This window comes from Cricetulus griseus, assembly GCF_003668045.3.
Source record: "Cricetulus griseus strain 17A/GY chromosome 1 unlocalized genomic scaffold, alternate assembly CriGri-PICRH-1.0 chr1_0, whole genome shotgun sequence".
Lineage (NCBI taxonomy): Eukaryota > Metazoa > Chordata > Mammalia > Rodentia > Cricetidae > Cricetulus > Cricetulus griseus.
Window position 1 is genome coordinate 4822320 of NW_023276806.1, and position 18378 is coordinate 4840697.

Below are 18378 nucleotides of genomic sequence, written 5' to 3' on the forward strand. Positions count from 1 at the left end.
TTCTACAGAACAAATGAAACATGACAATTGCCTACATAATGCAACAATAAACATGGTGATACACTCATGTGAAGAAAAACAAAACAAAAAACAAAAGTGAGTGGCCAAACCTATCTTCTTGGACATAAACTGGTGTGAGATTTCTAAACAACTGCCCTTTTATTTAGTCTAAAAGAATTCCAGTGTAGAACAGGCCTCCTAAGCTGCCATAAGGCCTGGAGCTATGAGAAATGAGGCGTCTGCTGCCCAATGAGACGGCACAGGCTTCAGTGCCCTACAGAATTCACTCCGTCTCGACATTATGAGCCACAGCAGACCTTTCTTAATGTGTTAAATTTGTGAACTTACAACCATGAAGCATTTAATGGGTCACTGTACTCAATACCACAGACCCAGGATAAGGTTGCTGGCCTCCCAAAATATGGCTGGTGACCAGCACGCAGTGAGTACTCCAGCATTTTCAGAAATGTTAGGGAAACTGGCTGACATCTTTCCCAGATGTTGCTCATTTCTGGCCTTCCCAGGGCCCATAGGCTGAGATGATACTAGTTTTAAAAGGATGTTTTTTTCAGCCCAGAAAGTCTTCAGAGTCCATGACAACCATGACTGATCAGAAAACTGGTGAACCTTAAATAAAGCTAGGTAGGCTGGGAAGCCCATGGAGACCAACAGTCTTACTTTGAATTAGCATATTTTATTCAAAGGCGTGGAGTGAATGAAGAAGTTCTGAAATAAAGCTGTGTTTGGCCATCCATAACTATTATCCCAGCACTTGGAAGGCTGAGACAGACAGGTCACCATGAGTTCAAGGCCAGCATGGACTACAGAGCAAGATCCTGCTCAAAAACAAAAGTGAAACACCAAATCAAACAAAGAAAACAGAGAGAAGCAAAAAGTTTTAAGATGATGCCAACACCACATAAGATGATACCCTGCTCTCCACTATGATGCTATTTCGTTGTGTCTACTCCCTAAAGTCATGTTTTTAATACATGGAACTCAATGGCATGAATGCTTATTAAAGTTGACATAAGAAAGACTTGGAGAAGAAGGTGTCACGTGGACACAGGGCGTCCTGGAAAGAGCTGGTCCTCATAAGACAAGAATCATTTTTCCGGTCTTCCCACTGCTGTGGATGATGTCTTCATGGGCCTGGACGACCTTCTCCAAGGGGTACTCAGAACCTATCACTGGTTTCACCCAACCTTTTTCCATTCCTGTTTGGAGGATGCCTGCGAACTGTTGAAATTCCTCCTAGGAGAAAGAGATAAATGTGCAGAATTCAAGTTTGCCCAGAACTACCTTTTAATTCTCTGTCAACCGCACGTGCCTGGAACGGTGTTAGTACATGAAATACTGTCTTCAAAGTATTTCATATACAATTAGTATGTCCTCTCCCAAACACAGACTGGATAATGCCGCTGCTCTCATAGACCACCTAGTGACTGACTGGTATCTACCGCTCTAGTCGGGTGACCAAGCTCAACATCTACTTTGACTGTCAATCTACTGACTACACAGACCTCCCCGTGTTTCCGTCAGCAAAATCAGAACCCCCCTTCCCTACCTTGGTGGATGAAAAGAGAGAAACTCCAATTATACTTGTCTCCTTTGCCATGGTGTCCCGTGGGTTCATTTCAATAGAACCTCTACAGCCAACAACCTGTCATGAGAACAGCAGGCCCAGTGAGGATTACTGTGAAAGGGGGTTTTTAAAAAAGGCAGAGGAAGCCAAAGTGATGAAGAACGGTACTTACAATCACCCGCCCTCCACGGGACAGAAGCTTCAAGTCATTATTCAGGTTTACGTTTGCCAGCATCTCAACAACCACATCGACCCCCTTGTCACCAACAGATTTCTGCATCATGAGAGGAACGAGATGAAGGTGGGAGACTGTAAAATCCCTTCTCCAGTAGCGTGTTTCACAGAATGTGTTTCAGGTGGCAGGTAAATGCTGCGTTTTTAAGACTAACATACATGCCTGAAAATGATCGATTTACAAGGCAATGATGCTGTGCCAAGCAAACAGCCACACTCTGTGGTGTGAAGACTCAGGCACCAGCTAAACTGCCATAATGAGATAAAATCTGTATGTATTCTCTGCATGTGTGCTACTCAACCTGAATATAAAATACTTTTCCTTAGCTAAAAATTTCCTATCGTTAAAAACAACAAATCAAAACTTCCCAAACCTGAGGAGTATCCCATTGGAACTTTCAGGGTGAGGGTGTGTGTGAGAGAGAGAGTGTCTGTGTGTGTGTGTGTGTGTGTGTGTGTATGAGTATGTATCTGTGTGTGTGTGTGTATGAGTATGTATCTGTGTGTGTGTGTGTGTGTGTGTGTGTGTGTGTATGAGTATGAATCTGTGTGTGTGTGTGTGTGTGTGTGTGTATGAGTATGTATCTGTGTGTGTCTGTGTGTATGAGTATGTATCTGTGTGTGTGTGTATGAGTATGTATCTGTGTGTGTGTGTGTATGAGTATGTATCTGTGTGTATGTGTGTATGAGTATGTATCTGTGTGTGTGTGTGTGTATGAGTATGTATCTGTGTGTGTGTGTGTGTGTGTGTGTGTGTGTGTATGAGTATGAATCTGTGTGTGTGTGCGTGTGTGTGTGTGTATGAGTATGTATCTGTGTGTGTGTGTATGAGTATGTATCTGTGTGTGTGTGTGTATGAGTATGTATCTGTGTGTGTGTGTGTGTATGAGTATGTATCTGTGTGTGTGTGTGTATGAGTATGTATCTGTGTGTGTGTGTGTATGAGTATGTATCTGTGTGTGTGTGTGTATGAGTATGTATCTGTGTGTGTGTGTGTGTGTGTGTGTGTGTATGAGTATGAATCTGTGTGTGTGTCTGTGTGTATGAGTATGTATCTGTGTGTGTGTGTATGAGTATGTATCTGTGTGTATGTGTGTGTATGAGTATGTATCTGTGTGTGTGTGTGTGTATGAGTATGTATCTGTGTGTGTGTGTGTGTATGAGTATGTATCTGTGTGTGTGTGTGTGTATGAGTATGTATCTGTGTGTGTGTGTGTATGAGTATGTATCTGTGTGTGTGTGTAGGGAGCTGCAGAATACCGAGCCCAAAAGATGGCGCCGGTTTCCGCCCTCCGCCAGCCCGACGGCGAGCGCTCTCTGTGGTAAACAACTCCTAATTTGGTAAAGGTCATGTATCCTCTTAATTCTGCTTGGAGACAACCAATCCTGGCGCACCACGTAGGGTTAGGTGATTGGTAGATGTAGACTATATCAGGCCCCGTCTTCCTCTACCCGGGGCTGCCGCCATTTACACTGTAAAGCAAAGAGGTTCCCGATTAAACTGTGTTGAAGAAGATTCCTCGGTGTTACGTCGTTCTTGCTGGTCAAGGGTGGACGCCGAGTGTGTGTGTGTGTGTGTGTGTGTGTGTGTGTGTATGTATGTATAAGGATGGGGGTAGGATGAGCATTTCTCTGTGTGCATACTCAGTGTTGTTCAAAGTGGCTTATCGCTTGTTTGCTACACTAATTCTTTCTGTACACACTGTAGGTTATTGAGTCTCCATATTTAAAAATGGTTCTTGAAGAGTCGGCAATTTATAGTTATTGTATATTACATTTGCTTTATTTTATTGTAACAAAAGTGAACGCTCCAGCAGGCATTGGATGAAGTATAAAGAATGGATATGGTGCACTTAAAACTAAGACTTTGGGTGGAAAACACTACAAGCACGGCTTTTAGGTAAGGCTGGAGTACCATGTCAGCAGACGAAGCCATGAGTTACACAAGGAAGGGTGAAAGTTTAATTGCCTACACTGGTCAAGGGATTTCCTCAGAGGACATGACCTGGAGGATGAAAAGGGAGGTGAGGGAGAGCCATACACCAGGGCCTTGGGAGAGGAAAATGCTAATGTTACAGACTGAAGCAGCTGAACAGCCCCGGTAAGTAAAGGACTAGATGCTTTGTTTTTGTTTTATTTTTCAGGTGTTCAATAACTCATGTTTTAAGTACTAGAAGCTCATTAAGAGGCAGGGAAGTCAAAGTTCCTCTTTGAACAGAGATCCATTCTAGTTATTTCTTGATTCATTTAAAGGGACAAATATGTCTGGGAACAGCAGAAGACAGAGGGGCTCTAAGCTCATCTGAAAATACTCACTAAGGCTGCAGAATCGGAGGTAAAGGACATGAGAGATGCTCGAAGGGGCAAAACTGGCAGAGTGATGTAGGCAGCTTAGAGGGCAGGGCAGTGGTGATTTAAATCGGACATAAACAGACAGGGCTGGGGGGTGGGGCAGATGGCTCTGGGTGAATTGCCTACTGCATGGGTTTCTCCAGATGCAACACCCTAGAAAAGAAGCTGTAACCCCAGGGCTGGGGGCAGGGAGGGTGGGAGGGAGGAAACATTGAGTGCCCCTACGTTTCTAGAAGTTAGGCAGTAAAGGAACAGGAGAGGGGAGGGGAGAGGAGGGGGCTGTAGAAGTCTGAGAATAGGAGAACTGAGGAGCCAGCAGGCAAGTGAAGGAGTCAAGACCTCAGAAGCTGGACAAACAAGCAGCAAGTCCCCTAGGAACCAGCCTTCTGTATCCTCTGTAAATACCCTTGAGAAAGGCATCAGGGGAAGCACATGCGCGCCAGCTCCCCGTACAAGGCACAAAGGAGAGCCTTGACTGGTGGCAGTATGGTGGAAATACCCCCCCTACACACACACACACACACACTCTCCTCCTTGGGTAATGACCTCTATAAAGCGCTCAGTGCCCAGGAAATTCTCACTCTTCTAGCTCAAGACAGCACTTTTGAGGGTGAGCAAGGGAGTCAGACTCAAGTGAGCCATTAGCACACATAGGGACTTGAGGGTTGAGGTGAGGGTTGCGGGTAGAAGTCAGCGGCAGAGCGCTTGACAGGCAAAACAGGCTGACAAATAAGATCCTGAATGAACTGTGCCATATGCCATGACCTGAGCGCTCCTCACCATGGTGGGAGGGACAGTGACAATTCCTCCCCAAGGATCCCATTAGCAAACAGCGTCTTTTCAGGGCAGATAAATCTATTTGCAATTCTGGGAACCTGGACTGCAATGGGAATTTCCCACCTGTCAGCTGCCCTAACAGCATCTTGCAGCTGCAAACTTTACCTACAGCGCGATCTTTTGACTTCTTGAGCCATCAGACTTTGGAAAGCTCCACCTCGTTTAGCATGCATGCACAAGACCAACATGACAACAGAGGCTGAAAACGGGATGCCTGTGCCTTTAAACCACTAATACACACATAGGGATGAGAGTTCAGATAGATATGAAAATGGAAGCAATCTTATTTATTAAGCAAAATCATACTGATTCATTAGAAGGGTAGGAATTAAAATAACTTGTTTCTGAAACGAATAAATCTCCAAGAAGCGATGCTTGGCTTTTGTAAAAACTTTACCTTGATTTTATCAATGTAATTGGCTTCTTTGTGATCAAACACTTCATGAGCCCCGTTTTGCAGAACAAGCTTTTTTCCTTTCTCAGAACCAGCTGTGCCCAAAACCTTTAAGCCATGAGCTCTGGCAATCTGGCACGTAGCTAATCCAACCTGAAAAACAAAATATAAGTCTGATGTTACATATTCTCTGCGTTCCTGAAAAGCCTTCTGTGCCGACTGGGAACTACAGATCTCCAGTGCAGTGTTCCTCAACCTGGAGGTTGAGCAAGCCTTTCACAGGGTCGCATATCAGATATTTACACTATGCCCCATAACAGTAGCAAAATTACAGTCCGGGGTCACCACAATGTGAGGTGGTGTAAGGAAGCCTCACAGCAGCAGGGAGCTGAGAGCCACTGTCCTAGTGTCTAACCTATGCTGGAGGTGAGAAGAAAACCAGCTCTGAGCTCATATTCATAACCATGCTGGTGACACCCTAACTTCTCCCTGCACTGTGCTCAACTTACCTTCACAGTGCTGGGGGAGGTCTCCATCACCTCTGCCTGTGTCACCCTGATAAGGAACAGCAAGCTCTAAACACAGCAGCCTTGTCCAATCTCACATGGTGGAACAGCACCGAGTCAGACTGCATAAGATAACCACTAACAATGGCATCAGAGTACCTGCTGATACCCACTTCATGCGGGAATTGCGGCTTTAAAGATGGCCTCGACGTGCTCCCTGGCTGCATCTGATCAAATACCATACTCTTTATAACGAGCATAAGGCCTCTCCCATCTGAGTGAGAATCATAGGATCACAGGCTCGAGTTTATTAAGAGCTTGTCTTGTCCTGCCCATGGACTTAATGTAAAAACAAAGCGCATTCTGAAGGCAAAGGAAGACAGTGAATGAGCAAACTGAGAAGTCAGTCAAGTCAACAGCAAGTATCAGGGAGAAGAACAAGAGCAGCCTGGCTGAGGGCTGTGGAGAGGGGCTGTCTAGGCCATCAGGAAAGGGGAATAAAGGAGGCCGGGAAAGGAGAGCAAGGCCAGCACAGGCCAAGTGTGCAGATGGCAAACCGCAGGGCTGGTCACATGGGCCAAAAGGCAGAAAGAGGGATGACACGGCTCCGGGAGGGATCACATGACCCGCTGGAGACACAAGGTAAAGGTAAAGGCTCTGGACAGTATCGAGAGCCATGGCAAGCACCCCAGACTCCAGGTACTCAAGGGGTGCTGAGAGCTGTAAGTTCTAGACTCTCTCCCTACACTGACAGGCAGAGCCCTCCAGACACGGACAAATCCACAGCACCGAAGTGGGCGTGAAATCACTCCACTGAGAACAGCCGGCCCAGAGCAGGGCTTGGGCTTCCCCGACTGCATCCATTCACTCTCATTTTCCAAGGGAAACAAACCCTTCCCAACTGTGACTTACCATAAGGTTTTATATCGCCAGTTTTATTCAAAGTCAAACTAGGAAAAGCACTCACTGCTTGAAAAGATGATGAAAACTCAGCCGTTTATATAAGTGGTGATTCTCCAATATGTAAGCAGATAGGGCACGGGTATATTTATTTGGGAAATACTTACAGTGCACCTAGCCAACCGCAGGAAAGCAGAGCAAGTCGAAGCAACAGCGAGAAGAGAGCGTTCCCATGTGTGTCTCCTACTCTTAAGTTACACACGTCATCCTGTCCACGCCCCCTAGGTATACCTGTGCTCAGGGTGACCCCTACACCGTTCTTTTCTATCTTATCATTTATTTACTTTTATGTGCATTGGTGCTTTGCCTGAATGTATGTCTGTGTGAAGCTGTCAGATCTTAGAGTTGCACACAGTTGTGAGCTGCCATGTGGGTGCTGGGAACTGAACCCGGGCCCTATGGAAGAGCAGTCAGTGTCCTTAACCACTGAGCCATTTCTCCAGTACGCCACTTCTTTTTGTTTTGAAAAGCTCATCACATAGCTCAGGCTGGGCTGAACTCAGAGTGAGCCTTTGCCTTAGCCCCCCCCCCCACGTGTTAGGATTCTCAGCATGTGCCGCCTTGCTTGGAGGCCATTTCCTGTTAAAGACCAGCATTTCATACATGGACCAGGACTGAGGCAATATGAGATATATGTGTGTGTGTGTGTGTGTGTGTGTGTGTGTGTGTGTGTGTGTGTGTGTGTGTTATTAAAGCTTGTCTGAAGGCACAGGAAGCAAAACTAGCCACAAGCCCTAGAGCCAGGAAGTGGTGGCACACACCTTTAATCTCAGCACTCAAGAGACAAGCAGATGGATCTCTGTTAGTCCAAGGCCACACTGAGCTACACAAAACTGATACAGTCCTAAAGAGAAACAGTTCACACAAAGGTGGCCTCAGCATCTGGAATCACACGCCTTTAATCCCATGATTTGAGAGGTCTGAAAGGAAGAGGCAGCAGTCTGGGATTGCAGTCTGAGGTTTGGGGAGGAGATTTATTCCTAACCAAAACAGGTATGCAGGGCTCCATCTAATGAAGAAGAAGCCAGCCTATTAGGCAAAACACTGCACCACAGGGTCATCACAATCTACTCTCTGACTTACACTTTCTATTAACACTATGATTCTAATAAAATAACATGTTTAAGGTACAGATTTAATGCAAACATATCATGTAATACTCTCCTTTCAGTAGTCCTCTGAATGGCTCTGGCTGCTATTTTCTTGCCAGCAATTAGATGCACAATATTTCTCCAAGAGATTATGTTCCATTGTCTGTCAGCTATTTTTCTCCAACATATTTTGCTAACACTAAAATGAGGCACTCCCCACCAACATACTGGGACAACGGCTGTGTTCGTAAATCCACATCACTTTAAACCCACAACATGACCCTGCAGGAATTCAAATTAAGTGAGAACGGAGAGTACAGACAGAAGCCAGGCAACAGCCAGTGCTGTCTCCCTCAGATAGGGCAGGGGATCAGAGGCGCTTCACACCCCAGGCGGACAGCCATCCCAGCCAGCCAGGATTTAGCAGGTTCAGCCAGCTCTGAAAACCAACAGTTTGGATTTTACCTTTTAAAAAAGCAAACCAATCCCTCTGAGGCGACAGGGCTTTCTACGGAGGGTGAAGGGAATAAAGGGATTTCCTTTAAACTCCTCTCTCTCTACTGTACCAAAATCTCTCTTCTCTACAGAGCACCAGGCTCTCAGAAAGCCACAGCAATTTAAACAGACACATGTGCTTTTCAACCCTTTGGTTATTAGGTTAAATTTAAACTTCATCCAAAACCAGCCTTTGGTGACGGCAAACAGTGAAGTCTGTTTTTTTCAAGCCATAGAGATACTCTGGGCTTCTTGACAAATAGTGTGATCTGTGAAATTCCCCAGGATTGATTTCTTGGAGTCATCCAGGAAACCAGAGATGAAATGAGGAAGTTCATCTCTAAAGACACAAAGTGGGCTGACTGTTTGAGTTACCTGGGACTTTTAGAGGCTGAGTCTTACCGTCAGGGCACTACCATCATTCCACGGGGCATGCTGTGCCCATGAGTTACCCCTTTCCATGTCCTCCCCAGAACACCCTGTACTGAGGGGTGAGAAGCTCCCTGCAGGTGAGCCATCATGCACCAGACCCCGGCTTTTAACAACGTGAAATCTTGTCTCCAACATTTCCAATGTCTCACTGAGCTGGGATATTAAATTCCAAATGCATGGCTCTAGCTTTCCCTCCGTGCTCCTTGGAGACAGACTGCAGTAAGATTCCTGGGGAGGAGTCTAACAGTGCTATGCTTGGTGACTTCCTAAAGGGGCTTAGGTGCTACCTTCTGAATCCTTTCCCCACGAAATGTTAGCGTTTGCAGCCTTGGGTTGTGGTGCTGAGCACACAGCTACACACCATGCACTCCTCGGACGTCATCAGTGTTTGTGCACTGGGGCAGGAGAGCTGGACAGAAGAGAAGCTGACCACTGCCCAAGAGGTTTAATGAGCCTTATTTTGTTATCTAAGGGAATACGGAGCAACTATTGTTCACCTTTGAATAGCTTAAAATGCCATATAATTCTAAGAACAATAGCCTACGCCACCTGAAGACAAAGACAAGGCCAGTGTTGGTGCCCTCCCAATGTGGTGGAAAACCTACCGCATTAATTTTTTATGAGGTGTCTCCTGAATGTAGTGGGCAAGAAATGCCACGGCATCAGCCATAAATCCCACTCAGGGACCGCATCTGGAGAAGTCTCCTGGCATTAAAGGCACAGGAGGGGGAGCATGACTATAAAACTGGCTCTCCAAATTCCCTTTACTCTGGACAATATCAGCATCCCAGCAAGGGATGCACAAGGTCTAGTCCCAGCTGAGGAGCTACCAGCAGCTGACAGTGGCTGGGGAGGAAGGGACAATGTTCTGCAGGGGTCTGGCACTCCTGGGCCCACTGTGCTCCTGTGGACAGCTTTTCATCTAAGCATCACTGACTTTGGACCCAATGGGTTATTTTAAAAGAAGAAGACATGAAGCTGGGAAGGATGAGAGTGTGTGTGAGTGTGTGTGTGTGTGTGTGTGTGTGTGTGTCTCGGGGGGGGGGGTTAGATCAAACACATTGAGTGCATGCATGAAATCCTCAAAGAATAACTTCAATTTTAAAAACAAAAAGGTAAAGATATTTCAGCAACTATGATGTGAGACCCCTAACTCCATGCTCACTTAAACACAAACGTAAAAATGCAGATACTCACACCTCCACTGGCCCCGTGAACCAGGACGCTTTCCCCAGCTTGCACACGGGCACTGCAGAACAAAGCAGAGGCGCCATTACTCTCCTTTGCAGCAAACCATGAGCTGGTATTTCCCATTATCTTTGAGGAAGCCCCTACCCTTGCTTCGGCTAACACCACTGCACCCTGGCATGGAGTCAAAAATCCTGACCCCAGGGCTCAAGGGATGCTCCCCATAGCCACAATGAAGACACACCTCCCATGCAGTACCCACTCCCAAGATGCCATGGGCTTCTGCTACCTGCCTCTGTCCACGAAGGATGCAGAAATCACACTGCAATTCTTAGGGTATAGTCCTTGGACGCTGGTGGAACCTCTGAACCAGGAGGACTGGAGTCCCTCATGTCCTGTGTCCACACAGAGAGTCCCCAGACAAGTTTTAAACAGCTCAGCCTTTATCCTGTCCTTCAGGGTTACCCAGGAAGCAGCAGGAGGGCTGCTTTTGGCAGGGCTAGGAAAATGTCCTGACCTCTGCACACCTCTGAAAATCAGATCTGAGCAGTTCCCAAAAGAGCAGTGCTGAGTCCCCAAGGTCCCCATGACACCCCATAAAATGTCCACGTTACACCTGTGCCAGGGCTGTGACTGCCACTTCAGCTGTTCCTTCTCTTAGAGCTCTTACTACCTTTCCCTGACTTCCTCTCACCACCAAAGAGCCTTGGATTAATCAGAAAACCTGACTCCCTTGAAATATTCGACAAATGTATGTGGTGGTTTGAGTAAGAATGGCCCCCATAGGCCCATATATTTGAAAGCTTAGGCACGAGGGAGTGGCACTGTTTGACAAGATTAGAAAGATTAGGTGATGTGGCCATGTTGGAGGAAGAGTGTCATTGGAGGTGGACTCTGAGGTCTCAAAAGTCCAAGCCAGGCCCAGGCACCCTCTCTCTGCTGTGATCAGGGTACTGCTCTCATCTCCTCTCTCTGCTGTGATCAGGGTACTGCTCTCATCTCCTCTCTCTGCTGTGATCAGGGTACTGCTCTCATCTCCTCTCTCTGCTGTGATCAGGGTACTGCTCTCAGCTCCTTCTCTGCTGTGATCAGGGTACTGCTCTCATCTCCTCTCTCTGCTGTGATCAGGGTACTGCTCTCAGCTCCTCTCTCTGCTGTGATCAGGGTACTGCTCTCAGTTCCTTCTTTCCCCAGGATCATGCCTGCACCCCTGCTGCTATGATCTCTGTCATGACGTTAATGGACTGATGCCCTGAAACCATAAGGAAGCCCCCAGTTAAGTGTTTTCCTTTATAAGAGTTGCTGTGGCCATGGTTTCTCTTCACAGCCATAGAACAGTGACTAAGACACAGATAAATCTGACCTCGGTGCCTTCTAATATTTCCCTCCTGAGTCCCAGTTTTTGGGAAAATGATCTGCATTCAAGGGATTGATTTCTTCTTTTTAACTCAAAATGATCAAACTTCTGTCCCCTATGTGATGGTCACAACCCCAGAAATGCTTAACAGCAAATGAGCAACAGCCATTTTTGACAAGCAGCACTGGGCAGGCAGAAGGCAGGTGGTGAGGGCTGCCTGTGTGGGCTGGCTGTGAAGTCACAGTGCCACCTCACCTGTGGAACAGAGCTCGGCAGGCTGTGAAGTACGGGATCCCAAGTGCGGCCCCCTGCCTAAAGTCCAGGGTCTCGGGCAGGGTGTAGACAGTGTGATCCGCTGCAAGAGCAAACTCTGCATAGCCGCCAGAAACTGTGTTGGAGCAGAAGACCCGGTCACCTTTCTGAAAGAGAGATCAACAAAGGCACAATCAGCGACTCCAGTTATGCCAAGGTGGACGAGAGTCTCACAATGCCAGACTTTCAGTGAGAAATAGTCATTTACACGTGGATATCTTCAACTCAGCGTCTCATGAACACAGCTGAAACCCTGACCCTCTATACATGTTTTCTAAGCAGGGGCTTACAAAAAGAGGTGTTAAAGGAGAGGGGGGTGCCACTGTAGCTCTGCTGAGCACTTGCTAAGCTAGACACCGTGTCCTTCTACACAGCCACCACAGTGACCCAGGGAAGGTGGGTGCTCCATCGTCCCTGCTACTGAGGAGGAAACTGAAGTGAACTTAAGTGTCCTATTTTCATCCAATTAAGCATCGCATTGAAACAGCAGGAAGAGCCAGAGCAGACCCCATACGTCCACAGCAGAAAGCAAAGCACCCTGTTAATGCCACCTGCTGCACCCTGGTCATGGAAAAGCACATGCACAGCCTAGTCTAACGTGCCCCACATGCTGGCTGCCTGAACACATGGCCTACATCTCTAGGGAGAAAAAAAAGAAAGTAGAAAGACCACGAAATAACGTATTGTGCAATGGGGGCCTCAATATACTCAAACTGGCCCTGTGGTAAAGAAATATGAAAAGCTAACAGCACTGAGCTGTAGTTTGGATATGAAAAGGCTTTGGAAGGAAACTGGGAGCCAAAGGCAAGTGTGAGCATTGGGCCGTGTTGTCGGGGAATGGACAAGGAAGATATGTAAGAGGAGTCCCTGTTCTATGGCTTGAAACAGGCCCAGTTGAGTTCCGTGAGATTCAAGCATTAAGAACTTGCTAGAAGGAAAGTTACTTTGGAGTCCTGTGAGGGATGCCAGTAGCAAGACACTGTCCCAAGTCTCCAGCAAGGTCACCTCCAGGAGGGGAGGGAAAGGAATTCATGCAATGATAAAGCAAGCAAACACGGCATCATGGGGCTGAGAAAAGAAAGACGTGATTCTACACTGAGGAAGCTGAAGACCCTCCACAGGCATGTGGGCGTTTGAGGCAGTCCTCGGAAGTCAGGCTGAGACCTGAAGAACAGGGCTAGAATGAGGCAAAGGACTCGGCCAAGAGCAAACACTGAGACGTGACAAGCATTTCCTTCTGTTTGTGCAAAAACAAAGCTGTTACCTCAAAGGGAGCAAGAACTCATCGTGGAGCCTTGAGTGACCACAGCCTGGGAACAGAGATTCTAGTCAGTTCTGCTCCAGGTTCCCACATGCTAACAGCTTCATGAAGTAGAGAACAAAGAGAGCCATCAATCAAGCACTTTCCAAATACATTAGTGGGGACACTATGGGAGGCAGTTAGAGCAGAGCGGGAGAACTCTCTGCTATAGGCCCCGCTGCTGTCTGGTGCTATTCTTAGCACTGAGGGTGGTGGAAGCTTGTGGTCTGCGTGTGCATTCACAAAGGGTTTTCCTGATGGTCATAAAGAAAGAGGAGGCAATGGCTGGCTATTAGCAGGGCTGAGGTAGACCGAGGTAAGTTAGCCCAGGCCCCACAACATCCCCGCTCTACGTCGCCATGGGAGCTGTACCAGCCCACTGGGTTTGCAAGATCATCAATACAGGGTAGGGGCTATTTTCTGGGAACTTCAGTTTATACCGCAAACAGGAGGTGGGTGTTTCATATGCAGTACATGACAGCCACAGGGAATGACATGGAAAGAAACAAAACAGGGCACAGAAGCCCTTGAGGCTACATGTATGCTTCAGCACCATCATGCCAAGGCTTCATTCAGTGCCCTCATGCCAAGTTGTGGAAACGGCGTGCATGTAGACACGGCCAGGAGAGCATGGAGTGTGCAGGGAAGCCTGCAGTACTGAAGACAGAAAGAACACAGTCCTGCTTTACACCCGTGAGGTATTTCATCAACACCAAAACATGCAAGAAATAGATACAAGCCAGGCTCCCGGGACAGGGGATGGGAGCAGGTGCCTACAGATTGTGGGTCACATGATAGGCGATGCCATTCTGTAAATATGTTTCTCTTGTTGGTTGATGAATAAAGCGCTGTTTGCCAATAGGGAAGCAAGACAGGTGGACTAGGAGAGATGGAGGAATCTGGGAAACACAGCCAGAGTCAGTCACTATGTAGGACTAGAGAGGAGTAACAGGTCCACACCCTTTCTCTGGTAAGAGAAGACCACATGGTAATACTTAGATTATTAGAAATTGGTTAATAATTTAGACAGAGCTAGCCAATTAGAAACCATAGTCGCCGACCAACAGTTTCATAATTAATATAGTGTCCGAGTGCTTCTTTGTGGAAGAGAAGGGCAGCAGGACCTAGCCAGGCCAAGAAAACTCATGTTATAGTCACGTTACTTCATTAGGAGAGACAACCTAAACTAAGCCACAGGAAGTGACCACAGCAAGAGGAGGGTGCCAGGTAGACTGAGAGGGGCCCAAACACCAGCTATCACCAAGGCTGTCAGACAGACCTCAGTGAGTGCAGATGATCTCAGCCTTCCACAGACTGGGGAAGGGCTTTCTAGGGATTGAATATCAGAACACAGCACTCCCCCAAAAGAAGAGTCTGTGGTGATGGGTGCATCCTACACCTGCCCTCACAGGGGAAGGGAGCAGCTAGAGGCACAGGACTGTTAGCCACCTGAAAGGCCACTACAGTGGCATAGGAACTAGACTTATAATGGGAATTTAATTGCTTGATGAATACAGCCAGAGAGCACCATGTCTACACAGTCCCAGGACTTAGCTGGGAAAGGAAACAGAGGCTGTCTATGGCTATGACCACTGAGGAAAGAGAACAAACACAGAAAGCAGGTCTGGATGGGACTGAGCGCTTAACAGGACTAAGGCAGCATTCAAAGGGTGAGGATGGGAAACAAGGACTGCCTAGAGAAAGGGGCAGCAGTGCAGGTGGCACCGTACAAACTAAAGTGAAAGCTGGCTCTTGGTTTTGTTGTTGTCGTTGTTTAAGAAAAAGTTAACTAACTGAAAGTGTCAAGTGTCATCAGGAAGTTAAGACAGATGACAACATAAACGGGCCTGTTGACTCCGGGAGTATAGTGACCAACAGTGGCATTAGCAAGAAAGTGTCAGAGGCACTGTGGGGGCAGATGCCACATTGCCACACTGAGAAGCAGAGAGCTGCAGGGGTCTGCTTGCTTCCAGCACAGGGGAAGGTCAGGCTTTTATCCAATTAAGCCCAATTTTGGTGAATATGGTACCAATGATGAGCAGGTCAAGAAACCAGGTGGCAAAACGGTGGCCATAAGCATGCTGCAAAGACACTGCCCACACTGGGCACAAAAGGGTGGCCATAAGCATGCTGCAAAGACACTTCCCACGCTGGGCACGCCTTTCAGCAGGACAGAAAAATGGCAGCCACAATCATAGCCCTAATCTCTACCCCAAAATGGCATAGTGACTCTGCATATGCTCATGGTTTATTTATTTATCCAAAAGAGTTAACCAGCCCTCTACCTTGTGGAAAGAAATTAAAAAATCCTGTCTGTGTAGGACAAGAGTTGGGCCATCTGCCATCTCCCTATTTGTTTTCTCCACTCACAAGTTTCTAGTAGACTAAATGGACCTCGACTCATTCATTGAGTTGTGATGACACAGAAATTACCCAGTACTGATTCCCAACAAGGCCTCTAGATAAGACATATTTTCTTTTTTGGACTAGGAGTCCCCTAACTGGCAGAAACTGTGCAATGGGTACCTTTGAAAGCCTTTAAAGCTACAACTAAACTTCAAAAGAATGCTGTTAAATAACAATAGAAATAATAAAGATGGAATACCTTGAAAGCAGACACGCTGTCCCCGACAGATACTATGACCCCAGCCACGTCGGTGCCTGGAGTGTAGGGCAAGGTAGGTTTTCGACTGTAGGCTCCAGAGCGAATATAAGTCTCTACTGGGTTGACACCACAGGCGTGGACTTTGATTAGAACCTGGAATGACAATACTATTCAGTTCCCACAGAGCGCTGTGGCACGGTCTTACAATGCTACCAGCACAGTGATGGAGCTAGAAAAGCTGAGAAAATAAATAAGACTAAACAAGCCCCTGCCTTCAACAAGCCTGTATTCCAAGTCTGCAGGAAGAGGTGAGGTAGCCTGGCCTACCCACCATTCAATACTTTCAGGAAACAATGAAAGATGCTCACAGAGGTGTGTTTCAGGGAACTCCACGTGTCCCTAAGACCAACTTCCTCTTCTTCAGTATGTATGAGGAACAGTACTTCACAGTGCCCAGCTAGTTTATATGTCAACTTGGCACACACTATAGTCATGCCACAGCAGGGAACCTCAGTTGAGAAGCTGCTTCCATAAGGCCTGACTGTAGACTAGCCTACAGGCAATTTTCTTAAACACTGATGGGGGAGGGCCCAGAACACAGTGGGCCGCGCCACACACCTGAGCAGGTGGTCCTGGGTGCCACAAGAAAGCAGGCTGAGCAAGCCATGAGGAGCAGGCCAGTAAGCAGCTCCCCTCCATGGCCTCTGCATCAGCTCCTGCCTCTGGGTGCCTGCCCTGCTTGAGTTCCGGTCCTGACTGCTTTCAGTGATGAACCACAATATGGAAGTGTGAGCGAAATAAACCCTGTACTTCCCAAGTTACTTTTGTTCACAAAGTCTCATCACAGCAACAGAAACCCCATGGACTTGTGCTCTGGAACAGTAAGACCCAATAAACTCATTTTCCTACAGCTGTCTTGGTCATAAGACACCTGTCCTCCTTCACATATGAGGAGCCCATGGATGGAGGGGGAGCCATGGAAAAGTGACCCAAAGTACTTAGAGTTACTTGCAGGCCTGGTCCTGTGAAACCTCCCCAGACCCTCTCTTTCCTCGAGAGCGCCACGCTCAAGTCCACAAAGCCTACAATGAAATGGGGCCTGGTAGAGGGGCTCCCCACCAGCACTGCAGGCCTGGGAAACAATCTTCAACCTGTTGCTGGCACGGAGATCCTGAGGTTACAGCTACCAGGGAAGCAGAGTTTGGGGCTGGGTGTAGACTGTCCGCAGAATGATTACTTAGTGTGCTGCAGGCCCTGGGTTGGAGCCCCCATATTGCAGAAACATGTGGTTTCCTACAGAACACACTCTCTCTCTCTTCTGTAAGAGTAATGGGAGGTCTTACAGAGGCCTTAAAAATTAGTAGAGAATTCTGTAGGAATGGGGGGGGTGTATTTTTCAGGTCAAAGGATGTACAAGGGTGGAATGAGGGCCTCTTTGAGAAGCTGGACAAATTCAAGGTTGTTAGAGAATGCTGAGTGGGTAGTAAGAAACGAACCTGGAAAGATGAGCTTTGGATAAGCTTAATTTTTTTTTTTCTTCTAAGGCTTGCTAATTACATTAGACTACAGATATGGAATGTGCCTTGAAAAATATATACAATTTGAGTCAAAAGGATATTGATTAAAAACTCACGAGAGACAATTAAATCATACAACTGAATTCTCTTAAGTCCATCGTGACAGAGCATTAGTGCAGAGGGGAGTTACTTTCCCATCACATCAAAAATAAAAATCTGGGAGGTTCGTGATAACAAAACTTACCCAGAATTCCCATGACTACATTAAGATCCCATTGCTAAACTACAGAGCTGACTTTGAACATCAGAAATTCTGTGGAGGCCAGAAGTTACTCCCATTCAAGTGCGCACTTCAGTGTTAACATATGTGTTGTTCTGTCAGGATGCACACAGACAGCCCGATGTCCTCATCGGCATCTCTGTAGATGTGTGCCCCTACTCTGGGCAAGCATTGCTTGCAATGAGTAACTGTCCCCACCTGATGGCCTTTTGGGATGGGAACCGCCACATTGGACTGGAGCTTCAGCACTTCTGGTCCACCAAATTCAAACACTCGAACCGCCCTCATCAACTTCTGTCCCATTGCCATGGTGATCTAAGAAAAAATTTAATTTATTATCATATTGTATCCAGATTGTTACTGTTTTCTCCACACACACACACACCCCAGAGAGGACAGATCAAACAAATTTCCAAACAACAGTTTAAACCAGGAGCTAGCCGCTGACCTCATTTCATGTTTTTTAAGGACTTCGACCCTGAAAATCCTTCAGTTAGAAAGCAAAATATTCCATAATACTTCCCATGGGGGCTGAGTGCCTTCAACAAGGGGCTCAAACATGCAAACAAAAACATCTGGACCAACATAGCAGAATACCATATTGGATGGGTTTCTGTTTGCTTGTTTGTTTGTATAACCTTGGGCTGCAGTGTCTTAAAATTTTTACCAACAAACATCAGATTTAGGGATCATTGGTGAGGTTATGAAATGCTGCAAGCATACATCAAGAAACAAGGAGTAAACATTTATGCCTAGCTTTTAATAATGTAAACCATTACAGACATAACTGAAGCCTATCACACTCCCGACTCCAAATCACCTCTGGGCAACAGTTCTGAAATTGGTTGGTTCCGTAATTTCAATGCCAGTAATTGCCCAGTGTGATTACACGCATTCAGGAGCAACACATGCAGTCATTTTGTGTATTTACAG

The 18378-nt window shown here is 46.8% G+C and overlaps 1 protein-coding gene across 1 annotated transcript in view; it reads right to left on the minus strand.

Moving 5' to 3' along the window:
• Positions 1-674: 674 nt before the first annotated feature.
• Positions 675-18378, minus strand: part of Cryz (crystallin zeta) — a 22375-nt gene continuing 4671 nt past the window's right edge. Inside the window, exons 2-9 of the mRNA XM_027395185.2 lie at positions 17644-17760; positions 15649-15801; positions 11687-11850; positions 10084-10135; positions 5406-5555; positions 1758-1859; positions 1568-1663; positions 675-1254 (exon numbers count right to left, since the gene is read on the minus strand). Of these exons, the coding sequence (XP_027250986.1) occupies positions 1093-1254; positions 1568-1663; positions 1758-1859; positions 5406-5555; positions 10084-10135; positions 11687-11850; positions 15649-15801; positions 17644-17754 (990 nt within the window). The 5' untranslated portion in view covers positions 17755-17760 and the 3' untranslated portion in view covers positions 675-1092. The remainder of the gene's footprint in view (positions 1255-1567; positions 1664-1757; positions 1860-5405; positions 5556-10083; positions 10136-11686; positions 11851-15648; positions 15802-17643; positions 17761-18378) is intronic.